A 20,700-nucleotide genomic window follows, 5' to 3' on the forward strand; every position below is an offset into this window, starting at 1 on the left:
ATACATCAAAAGAAGAATCGTCAAAATCGAAGCAGCAGAGGCTAAGATATCCTGACTTTTATCTCAATTTCACGCATTTGCTGCTATAAATGTCTAGTCTCCAAACTCGAGCCAAAATAACTCCGATGACATCATCAGGGGGCCTAACAGCACGTCTTCCCCCCCGGGCCCCCTAAAAGGTTATTACGGCCATGCAAGAAGGAGGGAGGGGTGTTTCATGCCAGCAGCCCACATTGAATTGACTTGACTTGAAGTGAATGAGAGTATTGAGGGCAGGGGGAACACACACACACACACACACATACACAGAGGAAATGACAAATCTATGCACTTTTTTGTGTAATGATTGTATATCATTGTCGTTAACACCATGCCAGTGAAGCTGGAGCTGCTGGATTTAAATGAACAGAAGTCAACTGAACTGCACTGAATTGAGGAGTGAGGGGAAGGAGATGGCAGAGAGAGGCACACAGAGAGAGAGAAGAGAGAGGAAAAGTGAGAAAGACACACACATAGAGGAGGAGAAAGAGAGAAAGGGAGAGTGACATCACATCTCCCAGCCTCTCTCTCTCTCTCTCTCTCTGGTCCTCTCTCTCTCTCTGCCACCTTTGCTCCACTTCTCGCCGAGGAGGCGCTCAGTACAGTTTCTCGCTACGCTCCTTCATCGGCTCTTAAAAAAGGGGCTGGACCACGGACAAGAAGGAACAAGAGGAAGACGCAAAACATATTTTTGACAGGATGAACAACAGTTTCCTAAACATGGCGTCGATAGGCGACTTCGACCCGCTCAACGCGTCTATTCCTGCCACCAAAGTTGAAATCACAGTGTCCTGCAGGTAGGGGAATGTGTCTGTCTAACCTGGTTTCACTATGTAACAGCAGGATTACGGAAAAACACTGAACCTGTACTTTAACTTCTGCCAAGTTTACGTTCAGTTTCACCTGTGCGTGACGACAACAACAGCGTATATAAATATATAGCGTGAAAAAATGTCACATTTAAACGTAACATTTGTGTACTTCTGTGTAGACTGTGTGCTGCCACTTTTACTCCACTTCACCGCCGTTAAAGCGAGCTGTTAAACTGTTTTATGAAGTCAGGGACATCAAAGAAAAAGTGTGCGTATCTTATGAATACTTTATGGTAATAGCAGTGGTTCTCAAAGTGGGGTCCAGGGACTCCCTGGGGACTTTGAGGGGGTTCCAGGAGGTCCCCAGCAAAAAGGGGAATTTATTTTGACTATAATTCCATCCATAAATAACACAGTGACAGAATGTGTGACTATGTTGGTCATGGGTTTCATACACTTTCTGTAATAAAACATCTAAAAGGAAAAATCTTATCAGATGGGTGTCATTGGTCTAATTTTTTTCAGATTTCCTTGACGTGAAAACATTTGAGAACTATTGGTAATAGCAATGTTAAAAATCCATTGAGCTCATCACAAACTATTGAGAAGCCTACTAGGAATACTAGGGTGATACCAAAGTTTTTTAATTTGATATGATACTGGTACTTTACAATATGAACAATACTGATACCAATACTGATCATTTCTTAAAAGGGTATGTGATATTTCAAAATAGGCTAATGATCATTTTTGGAAATTAGTGACAAATTTATTGCAAAAGCAAATATGAGTACAGTTAAATAAAGATGTCTGTGCCAAGGAGTGTAAGAAAATAGCCCAGTATTTTATACAAATACTATGATTAAATGATTAAAAATAAACAAATAATAACATAAATATGAATAAAATACATTGAAATACCAATAGTGCACATTTACACTTTCTTAAACATTTTTGAATCTTCTTAAACAGATTTGATTTTTCCATAGCAACTTCCTCTTTCTGCATATTCTACATATACATATACACTATTTAAGCTTCCTGGCAGCAATGTTCAGAAAAAAACCCAAAACAAAACAAACCCCCTCCCAAAACATTCATTTTCTTGCATTCTAACATTTCCTTAGAAATCAAAACAGAAAGATTGTGGCATTGTATTTACTTCATTTTTATTGCTCATAAAGATATCTTATCCTATCTTTTTAAGCCCACATGAAAAAGCAAGTTATCTTTTTACATAATCTCTTTGTTAAGTGTTTGGGGAAAAAAGTTACATTTTCCTACATTCTCACATTTCTTTGGTGCATGTTCTCAAGAGCTATATCTCTTTTACTCAAGTCTTAGTTTGGTGTTCAGGAAAAGTAACATGTTAATATTTTTAGCTTTAAAGGTGCAGTGTGTAGAATTTAGTGGCATTTGGCGGAACGGACCTGGCAGAAATGGAATATAACATTCATAAGTATGTTTTAATGTTAGTGTATAATCCCATGAAAATAAGAAGTGTTGTGTTTTTGTTATCTTAGAATGAGCCCTTTATATCTACATAGAGAGCAGGTCTCCTTCCATGGAGCCCGCGATGTTGCACCGTCATGTTTCTACAGTAGCCCAGAACAGACGAGCCAAACACTGGCTCTAGAGAGGGCCTTTAGCGTTTTTCATGAATTTTGTGTACACCGTAGGTCCCCCTACACGCTTGAAAGGAAAGGGTGAAGGCGAGGGGTTGTAATTTGCAACCTCACTGCTAGATGTCACTAAATCTTACACACTGGTCCTTTAAGCGGGTTTCGCCTCTGACTAATTGTCTCTCTGCCTTAGAAAACAGCCTATGTGACTGTTCGTGGCTGTGCGCTCGCCTCCCATGTCACATGACATATAGGTTTCCACAGTCATGTGACACAGGCCAGCTAAGTATGTCAAACATTATACAAAAGTACTGAAAACTTAATATCAATATTTTTTGTAAAGGAAACGATACAATGAGTAGCTGGTGAGTCAAAGTATTGATACGCCCTAAAGCCTACCCCAACCACTTGCCAACTTTTTGACATTTCCGAGTTTATAGTGATAACATTAGTCTATACTATCTGAGAAAAATATATCAAGTGTGATAAGGTGTTTACAAAAACACAGCTGGATGTAAAGACCATTTCTAGCATAATACAGCGATACAATGGAAGATAGTAAATGCAATACAATAAGCTAATAAACTGACTTGATATCAAAGATGTTTGAGTGGGAATTCCACCATTACAATGAGTTACTCCTAAATATTTCCTAGCTGTGTTTCCTCTCCTTAGAGTTGTTCTGAGTGCTGTCGTTGCGTGATTTGACAGCCGATTCTTCGGTATTCTTGTTGGAGCTGGTCGGTCCCCTGTCAAAGAGAGGGCATCATTTTGGCATTTAAAAGCACATTACTTGCAGTTATGGCGTGTGAACATGTTATCTGACATGATGGAAACAGGCAGAGTAAACAGGGGACAGAGCTGGTGTGTACTTAACCCCCCCCCTTTGAAAGGGGTCTTTCTCTCTCATTCAGGGAGGATTTTCCACTCTGCACGCGAGCAGGGTGAGAAATGCAGTGAATGCGGTTTATTTCCGCCAGACTGGTGACCCACAGTCGGCCACAGGCTGTACGATTCACAGGCCAGACACATATGTTTTGAGACGCCTGTGTTGCCTCTGTAAAATAAAAAAGGTCACATATTACTTGTGCTCTCAGAGATACCATACACCATTAAATGCTTAGGATAAACACACCATATATACAGAAGGAGCTGCTGAAAACAGTGAAGTGTCACAGCCATGAAGCTGTAAAATAGGTTACAGCGCATTTGGATAACAGTGATGTGTACAAATAGATACCATCAGCAGTGTTATATCTCTACAGGCTATAAGCATGCTGTTAAAATCAGTTGCACACAATAGGATGTAGTGTATAGGAGTTCCCCTGTAATGACAAATGAGCTTTCATAGGAGACTGTGCAGTGGGCCTGTGTAGCTGCTGATAAGTAAATGCCGTGTAATGACTGTACGTGTGCAGGTATTTGAATGAGCAGAAATTTTCCTGTTAACTTTTGCTAAATCCAGAAAAACAGGTTCCATCTCAGGCAGATATTCAATTGAAATGTATGAAATTGAAACTGAAAATTCTCTTGCGGTGTTGCCGTGTTAATTTTTGGCATCAGTGCCTTGTTTGTGTTGTGTTTTTGTTGTCATAAACTCAAACGTGTAGGTCATACTGCAGGTCAGATTCTAATACAATTTGAATAGCTGATATATTTTGGCAGTGCAAAAGACTTCCATCCATGCTGTTGATTTCCAGTAACCGGATTAATACGAGTGCTACAAAATTAGGGTAGGCATCAAACGTCAGGTCATATTCTTTTTGATTTAACATGAATGCACAATGAAGTCCATTTTGTTATTGTTTTCCAAAGTTTAGAAATTACATTGACTGGTCTGATGCACGCTCTATTCAAACATCAAACTTTCAGACTCTGATTGATGTTACATCTATACTACTCGGCTCAGAGGAGCGGACAGAAACCGTCTCCTGCCCTGCCTTAGTCGCTCAGTTACTGTAGTTACTGTATTTCCAGAGGGTCTCTGTGCAATCTCCTTAGTAACAGAGAGATCATGTCATATTCCAGCAGAATATATGACCATGTTTGGCAGAGTTGGCTAATGTCTGAGTCACCCAGCTCCTCGGCCCCCAGGGTGGGAGTGTGTTTTAGTGGTCGTCCTCTTACCACCGACCCAAGAACTGGAATGCCATGGTTACAGCCAGGTGTGTGCCCGTGTGCTTACGTGTTTGTGTGAGCGCGTATACTTTGCATTTTTGGGCATGTTTCAGTGTTTTTTTTAAAGTGGACATAATGGGCGGTGTAAAATATCACCATGGTTACTACTTTTTTAAAGTTTCCCTCTGTGTGTGTGTGTGTGTGTAGGGGGGTTGTTAGAGTGTGAAATCCTACTGAGGAGACAATTGCTTAAGAGAGAACAATATGAATGAGAGTCCATTGTATCAGACAGTTTGGATGATAATATGTGTAACGTGGCTGCAGTGATAGTCACTGTGATAGTCACAGTCGATCTAGGATGAGAGAGAGAGCCTGAAAAAACTGTTTGAATTTTAACAGGTCATGTAATTGAGCCCAAAGTCTTATATATGAGTGTATCTTATGGAAATTAGTGCAAAAACCTATAACTATGGTAAATTAATTCAGCTCGCTTCTAATGCAAATCTGCTGTGTCGAAACACTCAAGTCTGATTTTAAGCTGTTTTCACCTGTTTCAGGGAAAACTGTAACAGGTAATTTGCCAACAAGTGACATAATCATCACTGGTTTTCATTTTTAATTTGATATTCATACTCATTAAGCCTCTTTAATAGGCTGAATAACTTGTCAAGATGAAGTGTGGAAAGAGAGAGCGCCGGGGAGAGAAAGAAAGACAACAGATAGAGAAAAAGGTGAGAAAATAGACGACATGGAGCAGATACTCTCATTCCAAGTAGCCCTCCTCATGTAATTGCTATATAGTTAGTTGTGACATAACCATGAAGAAATATTGAGAGATCCTCTCAGCCTGCATCTCCACATAATTCAGGTAATGCTCTGAGGCTGTGGGGGTATGAAGTAAGAGCTTGGCTCAGACTCAGCAGCGAGCTGGAGACATTTTTCTGATCGATGGGAGAGCCCGAGGTATCAGCTGTGATCAATGCGCTACAAACGCTGCCTACTGCGTCGCACAAAGGCACACACGCAAAGAAGTATGTTTACATACGCTGTACACTGTAGGTCTACGTATATGAATGATTGTACACACAAACCATTTCTCACCCGCACACAGAAGAATAAATGAATCCCTGATGCCCTTTCGTGTTACCACCTACATGTTGGAACCAGGGGGACTCAAATATTCCATTACAGTCATCGATTGGGCCGACGCTCCGGCTGTTACCTGTTTTTCCACACTGAAACGCACACACATGTACGCACAAAACCAATGCTCCTCATTTATCAAATAAGTGACACACCTGCAAAGTTCTGCTGTTTGTCTTTGTTGTACAATTCCGAAGTTAATATTGTAAAGAAATGGATATCGGTGTAACAAGGTTATACATTTCATGAGCCATTAAGGATGATGGGAGGTGCTGCTTTCTGTATCGGAAAGCTTGTTACTGTTTGTTAGGTAGCTGCATGCACAGGTGCTTTGATATATTTTGTGTTTGCATGCATGTGTCTTTGTCTAGATTAACTTCTACTACTACTACTCTCTCTTAGGGATGTAAATGAAAGCAAATACATTGTTCAAATATGAGCAGATACATCTGAATTTTTGCAGTAATATTTGTCATAACTCACAAGCTGCTACAATCAGCGGAACTCTTGACATCACAACACAACATCAGATTCCGACTTTTTCTTCAGTGTCAAAGTAATCCAGTGTTTGTTGTTTGTACAGTGTGAAAGAGAGAGTCTGTAGCCAAAGCAACATAACTTTTCATGATATAGATTTGCCTAAATGTAAACAAATAGGCTATGGGTTAAAAATTAAAAAAGGTGTAGATAGTTTTCAGTCTGATATTCAGACATTTGGTGAGGTTCACTACTACTACTGTTTGTTTACCTAACCTTACAGAGACAGGAGCTAAAACTGCTTGTTGCACACAGAGGCTGAACTGAGGGGCTGAATAAAGAGCCAGTGTAAGATAAATAAAGAGTTTTGACTTGCAAATCATACAAAGATCTTCCAATAGAGCCTCAGAATATAAATATAGTTCTGGAAATGTGCATGCTATGTCCTCTTTAATATAGAAATACAAGCCTGCCTGTCTGTTTCTTGCCATGGTCCCACTGTCAGTAAACATCATAACTGTTGACAGTAATAACTTTCAGATTTGCTCTTCTGCTCTTTGCTCTACATTCTCTCTGGTGCTGAGAGATGGGGAGGAAAAAAAGGCATCTCTTTCCTATATTCCCTGTTGCCAAAACATATTGGCTGCAGAGTAAATATCCATGAAAATGTGTTTTTTATGGTTACGGCTGGCTTCCTCCTGCATGTGTGTGCTCTTACAACCAGAAGGAGAATATGAATGCTTGGTCTTGGATATGACCGTCGTGTCCAAGTGAATGTCAAGTCCTCTTATTTACTCATGTTGGGCAGCTTAGAAATGAGAAAAAGTGAAAAACAATAGGTCTTAATAAGTCTTAATCATCATTATCCCACTCTACTGTAACCCAGCCTACAAATTGTTCCTGACTGATTTCAGTAAAGCCTGGTTTTGAAATATGAAGAGAAGCCAAATTTGAAAACGAGGTCATATTTGTGCAGGCCCGAAGGCTGGGACACGCGACTGCTGTGATCCTAATGGATTCACTCAAAAAATGTGTCATCGTATCAGCTTCAAACCACAAGTAGTCCAGCGGCTTTAGGTGTTTCTTGTCATGCTAAATATGAGTTAAAACACTTATTGCGTAAGAGTAGTCTGTCTAATTCAGATCCGCTGTGAGTACATTACTTAAACGCTGCCTCAGGAAACCGCAGGTGAGGATCTCCTCACCTGTGGAACCAATTTATACTCTCAAACATTATCTGGATTACAGCCCAGTGAATGGTGAATGGAGGCCTCCCACACAGAGTACACACAGCCTACTGTTTGAATCATTTGGCAGGCAGGGCAATCATTTGCTCGTCATGGTGTTGAAGAGGTTAATTATATTCTTTTTGAGTGGGAAAACTGGTCTAATTTTTCATTCCGCTGTTCCCTCATTGGCTGCTGTTACATTGATGCTAAAAGCTGCCAAATGAATACAAATGACCACATGCACATGGATGAACCTTTTATATTGCTTTAACATTTGCATATGAACTCCTAGTACCAACTGCATTAGTACTCCCAAATCCATATTAATGTGCCTGATGGATAATTTAATGCTGGTCATCTAATTAGGGAATTATTTATACCTGTGAATGATTTTCACCAGGTGAATGTGATTAACTGTGATTAAGGACAGAAATCCAGCAGTACTCTGGGTCCAGGCAATCAATCAACAAGGTAAAATTGTGACATACTGTAGGAAAACATTGAAAGCAAAAGAGGCATGAGTCTTTAAGAAACTGTGGGAGCTAGTTGTGTATTTAGCTGTATTTGTTTGATGTAAACACGCTGTTGCCCATATAAACTGTAGTTGTATATTTTGGAATCTTTGGTTTGTTTGCGAGCTGCCCATGAAACACACTGTGCTCTGTGTTTTTGTGGTACTTCTCAATAGCTTTGTTTGGCAAAGGAATTTGTTTAGGCATACAGTCTCACCTCTCTAAAAGCACAATGGTGCATTCTGAGAAATAGCATGGTAACCATTATCAGCACAAACAAGTGCTTGTGCTCAAAGGAGGTTGCAGTCACTTCAAGATGTTAAAGCTGATATGATACCAATATATTTGGACTGAAGTCGTCAAGGACCCATACTCTCATCGTGTCTTTAAATGTGAACATTTTTATCCCCCCAAAATCACAAGACTTCTTGCAGAACTTTCATGGCAGAAAAGCTTCGGGAACAGCATTTAGATATTAAAACCCAATAAATAATAAGGATGAAAAGTCTCAGTATGCAATTGATGTGTTACAAATTTTGTGAATCTCTGTCTTTAAGTGAAGAAGGAATACATTTTTGAGCAACTGACAATTTGTTGAATGGTTTGTATTAGAGTTGTCCCAAGCCAATCCTACTATAAGAGAGTGATATGGTGGTAGATCCAGGCATATTTTAGTGGATCGATATCAGCTAAAATAAACTCAAATGTCAATCCTTTCTTTACTGTACTGTGTTTTGTTCAGCTCAGCCTGCTAGTGTTGCAAAGCTGCTCTCCTTTATGACTGCTGGGTTCTACAATGCCAGCATGTGAGTAAAAAGAAAAAAGTCAGAGTAGCACAACTGTACAATCACAGTGTTTTGTCACTGTTAACAAGTTGTGACCAGTTGGCTTAATGTCTCTTTGTTGTTTATGTATGTAGATCAGGAGTATGGCAGTAGACAACTGTTCTGATGAAGTACAAAATCAGTATGCACTGTAAACAATGTATCATTGTAATATTGATATGGAAAGTAATATTACACTATTATGAACACTAAGATGTAGCCTCTGGACAGATGGAGATACAATCTGCTCAGCTCATGTCTGTAGTGTAGAGGGAATGGCTGTGAAGTCGGGCTACGGTAAGTGTCATTTTTTATAATACCAGATGTACCAGAGGAAAGCCTAGACCTAGACAGTAATATGTTGTTAAATGAAATGGGGGACTTTGTTGAAGTTGTGTTATAAGTGATGTTACTGTTGAGGCCTTTAGTGGAATCAAATCCTAACACCATTTACCATTTAAAATCCAATTTTGGAGAATGTTTATCTTGGTTTAGTGAAGATGTTAGTACAGACTATTGACTATTGAACGCTTGCAGAGATTATGAAAACATTTACATTATCTTCACTGTGTACTGCAGTCCAAAGTACAAAAGTCTGCTTTCGACAAATTAAGAAAAACATATTGATTTTCCCACTGACTGTTGCATTTTAGTCTCCACATTGGCTTTTTAGCAATGTTTATGTGTTAATTGTTCATGAAAGTTAGTGAAAGCATAAAATACCCACATAAGATTCACTTCACTTCACATTTGACAGAATACATCATAATAACAAGATATGAGGTTTCCACATGAAAACAGTGATTGGGTTGAATCTCACCATGGGAAGCAGATAGAGGGAAGACACTTCAGGTTATTGGGCCACAGCCAAGAAAAGGATAAAAAGTAGGTTGGATAAATGTAGGTTGTGTAAGGCTGGATCGTACAAAAACAGATACAGACTTTGGACTATTGTGCCAAGATTAAAGGAAACGCTTGACATTTCAAATTGTATTTGGCCATTGTACCAATGGCCTGGAGTGGTCTTGAAAAATAATCTCTCTGAAAGGATTATAAATATTCAGATTTAAGTTGCATGGTGCAATGTTTCCTGACAGTGTTTTCTTACAATTATCTTTCATCACTGACAGCATGAGGCACTGCTAGCAGGAAAGTATTTAGTATCAAGGTATTTCTTTAAGAGATAAAGTTTCATGCTAGTGTTATTCCTCCCCTGAAGATTTGACCGAAGCTCCTCTCGAGGGTCACATGCTCTAAATTGTATCCAGTGCCCCCTGTTGACTTCACACCTATTATCAGTTACTCTCTCACATTGGGGTCCGTACCTGACTATTTTAAAATTGCCAGTGTTCAGCCACTCCTTAAAAAACTCTCTCTTGACCCAGCCCAATTAGGGAATCATAGACCAATCTCCAAGCTACCTTTTTTATCCAAAATCCCTGAAAAAATTGTTATGGACCGACTCCTGAACTTGGTTGAGGGTCATAACATCTTTGACAAATTTCAATCTGGCTTTCACCACAAGCATAGTACTGAGACCGCATTACTAAGAGTGACCAATGACATTCTTATGCATGCAGACAAAAGTGAAAATTCCATTCTTATCTGACTAGATTTAAGTGCTGCCTTTGATACCATTAATCGTGCCATTTTACTTGCAGGTTGCATAACTGGGTTGGCATGTCTTTTACAGCTTTAAACTGGTTTCAGTCTTATTTGACTAATAGATATTGTAATGTGGATACCAACAATAATGTGTCCTCATCAACTTCCCTGCTGTGTGGAGTTCTTCAGGGGTCGGTCTTTGGACCAATCCTCTTTTCGTTATACATTCTTCTTCTGGGTCATTTGTTCAGCCGCTTTCAAGACATGTCATCACTGTTATGCTGGTGATACATAGATCTATTTCTCTGTTAAACCCAATAACCTGAATCACCTGTCCTCCCCCCATGATTGTTTAGCTGCCACCAAAGATTGGATGTTTCTTAATTTCCTCCACCTAAACCCTGACAAATCAGAAGTTCTTTTAATTGGACCTAATAACTTTGCCACTGCAGTTGATCAGTGTATTGGTCCATTTCACTCAAATATCAAATCTTACAATTACAATTTACAATTTCATTTAGCAGATGCTTTTATCCGAAGCAACGTGCATCTGAGAGATGATACAACAGTTGCCAACAGGCAATGCATAGAGTGCCTAGAATGCATAGAAGCAGATTTTCTTTTTCTTTTTTTCAGTCTATCATGTGCAGAGGTGTTCACGAAAGAGCTGGGTCTTTACTCTTTTCTTAAAGATAGAAAGGGACTCTGTGGATTGAACAGTGTTTGGTAACTCGTTCCACCACCGGGGAACTACAGAAGAGAAGAGTCTAGCTAGTGACTCAGGGCCCTGTTGTGGTGGTAATACCAGGCACCTTTCATTTGGCAGAGTGTAGTTAGCAGGAGGGAGCGTAGACCTGAATGAGGGAGTTCGGGTAGGTGGGAGCTGTTTTAGTTGCTGTTTTGTAAGCAAGGTTTTGAATTTGATGTGGGCAGTAACTTGGTGCCAGTGGAGGGATATGAACAGTGGGGTGATGTGCTGTTTTGGGCTGGTTGAAGACCAGCCGTGCCACCACATTCTGGATCATCTGCAGCGGTTTGAAAGTACATGTGGGGAGGCCTGCCAGTAAAGAGTTGCAGTGATCACTGCTTGATATTACAAGAGCCTGTGCTAGATGTTGTGCTGCATGCTCAGACAGGTAGAGTCTGATCTTCCTGATGTTGTACAGGGCAAATCTTCACGACAAAGTAATTGAGGCCACGTGAACCTTAAAAGGTAGTTGGTCATCAATCATGACACCCAAGTTTCTTTGACTTTGTGGGCTTTGTTTGGTTGATTTGAGCTGGATACCGATCTGTTGTTGTATAGAGGGACTGGCTGGGATGACAAAGAGCTCACTCTTAGAGAGATTAAGTTGAAGGTGGTGTTCTTTCTTCTGTGCTGACGTATCGGCAAGGCATGATGAGATCTGAGATGAGACTGTGTGACAGGGATGTCTTTGTAGCACATGGTGAATGAGGCAGGCTATGTGAATAGATAGCAGAAAAGGAATAACCAATTGGTGTCCTTGCTCGGTGGACTCGCACAGGTTGACTCGCAGGTCTTTACCCAATTTGGTCTTGACACAATGAGAGCTGATGCTTCCGCTGATGCTGCAGCGCAGCTCCTCTGTTTAAGTACCAGGAAGTGTCACTGAACAGTGTCACTGAACTTTCAGATTTTCACAGAAAGGCAACAATAGAGGGTGTGACTCACGTCAGCTGACCCACCTATTGAAACTCAGAGAGTGAAACCAGGAATTGCTCTGCTCCAACAAAGCCTAACAACGGCCTGACAACAGCTTAAATCCGAAATCAAACTCAAAAACAAAGTTTCAGAAACACTCACCAACCAACTGCTATCTCCTTTGTTCTTTATCAGAGCTTGCTCTGTTTGGAGCTTAGTTCAATCTCTCTTTATAGGCTTTTAATGAAAAATCCTGCCCCTTTCAAGATTCTACCGCTAAGAATCTTGGTATCATCTTTGACCAGTGTATGACTTTTGACATCAAGTTACTAAGCTCATCCAGTCCTGTTTTCTTCAGCTAAGAAATATCGCAAAAATCAGGTGTATCTTGTCTTCTACGGATCTTGAACTATTAATTCACATTCTTATTTTCTCCCATCTCAATTATTGTATTCTCTATACACGTGCCTCAGTCAAGGTGCTCTAAATTGTTTACACTTGGTTCAAAATGCAGCCGCCAGGCTATTAACTACAACTAACCGTTGGTCCCATATTACCCCTGTTCTTGCATCCCTCTACTGGCTTCTTGTAAAATTCAGATTAAACTACAAGATCCTGTTGATTACATATAGGCCCTGCATGACCTTGCCGCTACAGCTACCTCAGTTACATCTCTGATCTGTTCCTCATTCCACTTCTCAACCATAGTGATCCTCAAATCTCAGCCTTTTATCAATCCCCCATTCCAACTGCAAAACAAAAGGTGACCATGCCTTTGCAGTTTTAGCCCTAAACCTCTGGAATCGTCTTCCCCAATCTGTCAGATTTGCTGAGTCTTTGGACTGTTTTAAGCAGCTTCTAAAAACCCATCTTTATAGGCAAGCCTTATTATAGATCTCCATCCCTGTCTTATGTTTTGGTAGGTCAGTAAAGTATTATATAAATAATACTTTACTGACCTACACCATTGATTTTATCGATTCACATTTTAAAATGTGCTATAGCTATTTCTCTTGTAAAACAACTACAAGAAATCTTTAGCCAACATGTCCACACCGAGCATTATGTTTTCCTCAGAGTGTGAGGGGCGAACCACCTACCTAGCAACCCCGCCTTTTAACATCACAAGTCATGACCGACCCACTATCTATTTTCAGGTCGCTCACTCCCACTCCGTCTATGGGAAGTGATTGCGTTGACCTTTTTGGCCCCATAGAGCTCACATAATGGTCCTCTTATTGAAGATGACGCTGACAACCATCACTTTGAAGCGAAGACAGGGTCGCCTGCTGAGCGCTGGTTCAATGCCAGCCAAAAGCACAAAAGGATGTGTGTGAGTGTGCGTGATGACACGACGGCCGACAGACTTTTTCTGTCTGTTTACATGCGGTTCTTAACAGCAGGGAACGCAAATGATTTTGGATGAGAACACAGTGGTGCAGGCAATCAGTGAGACAAAGCTATATTGAAGAAACTCTTCTTAGTGTCCATGAATTGATGCCATTGTCCCATCTGTCTTACACTATCTCTGTTTCTGAGCGAGGCAGAGTGTGTTTATGTGCATCTGTGGGAGTTTTGTGTGTTTCTGTGTTACAGGCCACCATACTATTCTGTAATCAGGTTTTGGCTTTTTCCAGTCAGGTCAGTAAAGATTTATTCTCTTGGAGGAAATTACTATCGACCTCTTCCCTTCTGTTGTTCTATCACTGCGGGTGGTTTTCTACATAAGTCACCAGATAGTATGGTGTGTGTCTGCATGCACTGATACATTTCATTCATTCCATACATCAAGCTGTACAGCTGCGGTGAGAAAATGGATTGATAAAGATCTGACGGAGAGGGAGAACGAGTCATTGCCAAAGGTCAAGGGCTACACACACACATGCACACAAAGTGGTTGTATACCATCCCACTACTACTTGTGGAAGTAATAAGTGGAGGGGTAATAGGCGCACACATTGGCCTTACTCCCAAGGTTAGACAGCTGTAGTGTTATTTTAAAATGCAGGTGATAAACTTGGATACAAGGACAGACAGACACACACACACACTCACCTTTCAACAGCTGCTCAAAAGCAAGCCAACCTGACTCATTGTCTATTATTTACAAAAAAATCCATCTAACCGTAACATTACTTTATTAATTCCTGTCACAAATGCTCATAAAAGTCACGTTAACGATATTTTCAGACTTTTATGAGTGCTATGCATTCATGTGAAATAAGACTTTCTATTTATTTTTTTCTTGAATTTGCAGTGTGAGAGTTGAGTGTCTCACAGAGGTTCTTCTGAGATATTCTTAGAATATTCCTAGAGGAGAAATGAGCAGTGAGACCTGTTTACCTTTTGGTCAAACAGGTGTTAAAAGCTCTGCTCAACAAGCCATCAGAGAACGTGCTCGAGTCGTAATAGCAAATGGATTCATCAATAGTTATCAAGATGTACAGCAGAATCCTCAAGGGAGCAATTCAGCTGACAGACTTCATACATAATACACACAGTATCTATCTGCACGTATACATTTAAAAGCTTTTAAGCACACAGAGAAATATGCATGGACACATAGCACACATGCAGTTTGAACGACTCACACACACACACACACACATTTGTGCTGTTGTACCTCCCATCAGTCAGACAGCTGATGACATTTCCAGCACACACATAAAATACAATCACATTTTGATGCTCTGACATTTTACATTCATAATGACGTAGATTGCCTCTCATGGGATATAAAGGCATTATAAAATAAATCAAAACATCTCCTATAAAATTTGCCAGCACCAAATTTGACATTTTGGGGTGTGATATCTGGATGGAAAATTGGCTACATGTGACTGGGATTTTTCCAGGGCTGTTTCACAAAAGAAAGACGCACCGTCACACACCAAGCTCTGAGATTGTCAGTGCGACACAGATTTGGACTATTTGAGGAGTGAGATTACTTGACATACAGTAAATCACCCTCACAGGCCTGTTCACAGCCAGAGAGAGACAGACACAGAAGGGAGAGAGGGAAACTAGCTGGCCTAATGAAGTCATCTCCATCCCGGTCACATAGCACAGAGACTGTTTGAATTCCTCCAGGGATGCTGTCTCTCTCTCTGTCTGCCTCTCTCTCTCTCTCTCGTGTAGAAGCCCCCGGCCTCGGCCTTTGCATCCAAGCACGTCGTCTCTCTCGCTCTCACATGCACAAACGCGCATTTGGCTTGTTCTGTCGATAACAACGTGCGAAGGCCAAGGCGCACATGTAATGGAGAAAAAGTTAGATACAAAGGTTAATATGAGGGGAGTCTCCCATCCTCCTCCTCTTCATGCCCGGTCATCGCCCACGGTAGCTCCAAGTAGCCTCATTGAAACAGTTACACAAACACACACTCACACTCCTCGTCAGTCTGTAACACGGTTATTCATACAGACAAGACTTGTGCGGATACATAGAACAAACAAAACCTCACATAGTAGTTTTTACACACACTCACACACAATTTGGCTGCTTGACATACAACATCTGAGCTCTGACATTGCAGTATGTGTATAGAATTATGACTGAGCATAAAAAGATTAAGACAAATCCAAAACAGACACATTACATATTTGACAAATAACAGCTAAAGCAGCCGAGACACTTGGCCTTTGTCGGTATTGAGCAGTTACAGGCGTTCAGTACGCAGGCCGGTGACATGTGTTGATGGAGGAAACTAGGCGAGTCGGACTAAACTGCACTGAAGGCGGTGACAAAGGCAATTAAGGTGAAATGCCACTAGCGCAGATGTGTGTTGTACATGACTGATGTGTATTTTGTTGCACATGTGTGTGTGTGTGTAAGCAGATAGTGGCGCAGCATATTTCAGTGTGTGTGTGTGTGTGCGCTGAGATGTTCTCTTGGCTCTCCCAGCCCTTGTCAAGAAGAATTAGGGCAGCCCTCTTAGAGAAGAAGAGAGAGAATATAAGCTGCTGATGCCCCCCTTCAGTGTGTGTGTGTGTGTGTGTGATTGTGCAAGCATGTGCTTTTCTTCATGTTCTGTAACAATTGAATTGGTCATCACTAGCAAATAGGATGGATCAGTAAAAATGCAAGAAGGGGGGAGGGGGAGAAGCGATGGAGAGAAAATTGGAGAAAAAGAAGGGATGCAGGTACCTGTAGCATGGTGCTCAGCGACCTGTTGAGAATATTTGAGCATGCCCAGTTGTGTCCTTTCGCTCCACATGTTTCCAAGAATATTCCTGGTCTGTTGCTAAGCACAGCTACACACACACACACACACACACACATACACAGCCCCTAAGAGTCCTGCAGTGGTGGATGTGATACCGAGAAGTGCATGAAAGGCCAAGAGAATAGGACCTCTATTTAAATGTAAATGCACAAGAGTACAGTGCAGGTCCCTGTTAAAAGCAGCATTTTTAACATCCCAGCTGGAAAACACTCGAATTGAACTCAGAATGTGTAAGATGTGACATTGAAAGTGTAAAAAACACATTTTTAAACAGACATTTAAGTAATAAAAGGAAAACATGGCAGCATTTCTCTTTTCTGCACCTATCATACTAGTCCTGTAGTAGATTTATGATTTTGACCATTACAGTCTTGCATAATATATGAGGTGTGTTGAATCTCTGCAACAAAGCTTAATGCTCCATTAAATAGCATTTTTGGTATTAATATTTAATGAGAGGACTCCCAGTGAGGTTAAAGGGTTTCTACTACTGCCAGGCCCACTCAGCATCAACACACTAGTCTTCAGCTTTTTGCAGCTTTTAGCAGCTTTCAGCTCATTGTTTTGGATGTCAAGTCTGCACAGGGAGGGAAACCCCCCTCTAAGGAGAAATTAAGAAAAAGCAAAACGCATTTGTAGATTATTGTAAGAGTAGCATCTGAATAGTGAGGCACAGTATTTTAGAAAGATAGGGGAGTGGAACTGAGGTCTCTGGTGTGATAATAGAATATGCGCTCTGTGCCCCGACTGTGCTGCCGTGCTTTGATAGAACCAAAGTGTATAGACTGTATGACAGGGATGTATTATGAAGCAGGAGGCAGGACACTTGAGTAAGGCAAAGGTTCAGCCTTGTGTGATGAGGTCAGCCACGTCACACTGTTGGAGTGATAAGACAGCATTGCGAGGTGCTTAAAATGAGCACATCAGCTATAAATTAGAATGATGATAGTTTTCAATACAAGTAGGATATGGACTGTGGTGCATTAGCGTCTTCTAAAAATAGCAACATCGGAATAATACACATATGAATGTTTTGGGTCTTCCCTTTCTTAATTCTCTTTCTGTTATGTTCTGTATGCTCCATGTTCCCTTTTTCAGAAGATATACTGTATATGGCTCCATATACGCCTGATATTAATAAGCATTATCAACAAACATGGTGCAGCCCAGGTCAAGCAAAGTGATATCCTGGACGAGTGTCTTTTTGAGAGGGAAGAATTGCCAGCTACTGCTACCACTCATAGTTTTTGCTGGGATTTCTTAAGCTAGCAGGAAAAGGTGTTTGTAGGTGATTTTATTCTTAAGAATGTGGTTACGCTGTACGCATTGCATTTTAACATAGTTAGAATTCGGTCACAATGCGAGCCTGCTGACCCGCCCACATGTGGTTTGTCAGATCGCATTCAGATCACAATGGATTCTGTGTGCTTTTCCATCCTGCATTAACATTCTTTATCCAGATACAGATCACGAGTTAATGCAAGGTGTACATGGGGTTTATTCATTCTGGCCACATTTCAATGTCCAAACACTGCTGACTGCCAGCTACGTCAAACAGATTATTTTCCATTCTGATGGCATTTACTTTCTGAAGTTATGGACTTGTTTTCCTTGTGGCACTGCAGCCCTCCTCATTCATAGCAGCCACAACATGTCTTGGCGAAGTGTATGAATAAGTGACATCAACACATGTCATCCATAGAAACTGAAAACCTCAGCTTCTCTCTATAAATGAGAGTGAATTGCGTCTCTGTCGGGTTGGTATTCTGTCTCTTGCTGGTGTTTCCAGTCACACATGGACTCCAATTTGAGATTACTCGCCACTGCAAAAACAGTCTCTTTGTTTTTCACCCAGTGTTATCTTTAGCTTTGCTGATTAGATCTGAAATACTGCACCTACGTATATTATGTGGAAATATTAGGTTTGACATTTGGTATTCGTTTGTTTTTGTGTATATGTGAGCGTTTGCAGTTAGGTGGTGGACACCGGAGTTAGTTGAACTGGAAAATCATTAGACCATACACAGGTTGCTCCATGTGGCTCTGTGTGTATCTACATATGTGTGTAACTGTATCTAGTTCAGTGAGATGGTGTAGTCTCCAAAGAGCCTATTCAGGTCACGGTCAAACAGAGAGAGAGACATAGAAAGAGAGACAGAGAGAGAGAGAGAGAGAGAGAGTGAGGAGGGAAAGAAGCAGCAAAACACAAGACAGATAAGGAATGAATGCTGTGGGCTCTCACCGAGAAAACCCCTGTTCCCCTGAGAAGAGGACAGAACAAGAAACAGGACAGCAGAGAGGATTTGAAGAAATGAAGAATTCTGTAATAATAAAGAAGAGTAAGGAAGCGGAGAATAATGCAAAGAAGATGAAACACTCAAGTAAGGAGAGGAGAGCTTTGAGGAAGCAGAGGTGAAGCAGAAGAAATGTGATGAGAAGTCACAGCACATCATGTATTGAGCTTGAGAGCAGTTTCAGGTATGAAAATGCTGCGGGAGGAAAAAACAAGGACAAGTGACTGAGTGGTCGACCAGAAATACAATTCCAGAGTGATATATGGTGTAAAAAAACCCCAGCAACATTAAATGTCAGTTACCTGAATCTAGAGCTGATAGATAGATTAGTTGATCAACAAAAAATGAGTTGCAGGTTCATCATTTTGAGTAATTTTTTACAAAAATAATGCTAAAATTCTCTGGTTTCAGCATCTTAAATGTGAATATTTTCTGGTTTCTTTAGTCCTTTGTGATAGGAAGCTAAAGATATTCACTTTGTGGAGTGTTGGTTGGGACAAAACAAGACATTTAAGGTTGCGTCTTGATCTTTGGGAAACAGTGATTGACATTTCTCACCATTGTGTGACATTTTATTGACGAAACGGCTAATCGATTAATTGGGAAAACAATCAACAGATCTATTGATAATGAGAATAATAGTTAGTTGCAGCCCTGTAGTACATGAATGAACTGCAGGGAGGATGACTGGTTTTAAATGAATTATTAAGCTGTGCTTTTAGAGGCCATTACGGTATCTTTACAAGATATTGATATTGATATTTTTCCAAGGATCCCTCTACTGGAATTAACTATTTAATCTACTGTCACATCACTTCACTAATACACATTGCAGCATTCTCAGGCTTACAGACCACGAAGCTCAACACAAATACAGGAGCACTCTACGATAATTAACTAATAAGAATCGACTGAGAGTGATTAACTAATTAAGAACAAAACTGTGGGAAGCAAACATAAATTAAAGAGTAAATAAGAACATAATGACAAAGAAAATGTTACATAATGTTGATTTATGTGTAGAAAAAGAGTTCTAGAGGGGAAAAGTTCTTTCTGTAACTGAAAAACTCAACTGACATTGAAGGTAATTAATTATATTACTGTAGCAGCAGCAGCAGCGGTGGCAACAACAGCGACAAATCTTGCAGTAATTTTTAATCTAGAACAGCAATTCAACCAAAGTGAGCAAAGGGACGTTGGCATTGGCATAGCAACTATACGCCACATCACCATCTGCTGTAGCTTTTAAACCCCCCCTCCTCTTTTTTTCACACTCTCCCACTTAACTTTTCTCCCTTTCTCCTGCCCGTGGTTAAGCCCGAGCTCCAAATAGAGTCCATAAACACAGAAATAGAACAGCTTAAGTCTCAAACACACGCACAAAAAGAAGCTTCCTCTTGCTGCTCTCGCACAATTTGGGACGGTTAATTACGCTGCCTGCCAACTCTTTCACTCAACACCTGTACTGTTTGTTTCTGTGAACTCTGTCCTTTCTCCTCTCCTCTCCTCTCCTCTCCTCCCCGCCCTCCTCCAGTGGGCTAAAAACCCAATTTATTTCAGTAGTGTAGCAGAGGGTTGCGAGGGTCCTGGGGGGCTTTTTGCTGTTGTGTCGTCAAGGTAACACACTGTCAGGGACACAGCCTCTCAAGCCAGTCCAAAAGGCAATCTGGCTGTATTAATTAATTTAAAAATAGGAGCAATCCTTATCAGAGGAGAGAAATGAAAGTATCGGAGGTGAGGGACTGGTGAGAGTGGGGGGGGGGGGGGGGTAAACAAGAAATGAGAGGGAATAAAATCAGTGGAGAAAAGAGGAAAAATGGATCAAGAGAAGGGGAAAAGTGGGGTAGGAGAAGAGAAGCAAGGAAAGAGGTGGAAAGGTGAATGCCACAATGACCAAAGCACTGATGGCATCCCTGCTCGTCGAGTCGGGTGGAATAACAACACACACACACACACACACATACACGCACAGCAACTGCCAGTCAAGTCAGTCCAGTGGCCCCAATTGGCTGTCGGTAGTTGCCATGGTAACCATCCCCATACTGCTATGCTGTTATCGTGAGGCTCTTCCCGTCGAGCGAATGCGAAGAGGTGTGTCTCCAGTTTGTATGTGTGTGTGTGTGTGTGTGTGTGTGTGTG

At 40.9% G+C, this 20,700-nt stretch overlaps 1 protein-coding gene across 3 annotated transcripts in view; it reads left to right on the plus strand.

Annotated features, from left to right (window-relative positions):
• Positions 1-588: 588 nt before the first annotated feature.
• The window catches only part of LOC121891159 (copine-8), a 94,158-nt gene continuing 74,046 nt past the window's right edge, over positions 589-20,700 (plus strand). For all 3 annotated transcript variants that reach the window (XM_042403930.1, XM_042403931.1, XM_042403932.1), the window contains exon 1: positions 589-836. In XM_042403930.1, the coding sequence (XP_042259864.1) occupies positions 739-836 (98 nt within the window). In that variant the 5' untranslated portion in view covers positions 589-738. The remainder of the gene's footprint in view (positions 837-20,700) is intronic.

Source organism: Thunnus maccoyii, chromosome 23 (assembly GCF_910596095.1).
Source record: "Thunnus maccoyii chromosome 23, fThuMac1.1, whole genome shotgun sequence".
NCBI lineage: Eukaryota > Metazoa > Chordata > Actinopteri > Scombriformes > Scombridae > Thunnus > Thunnus maccoyii.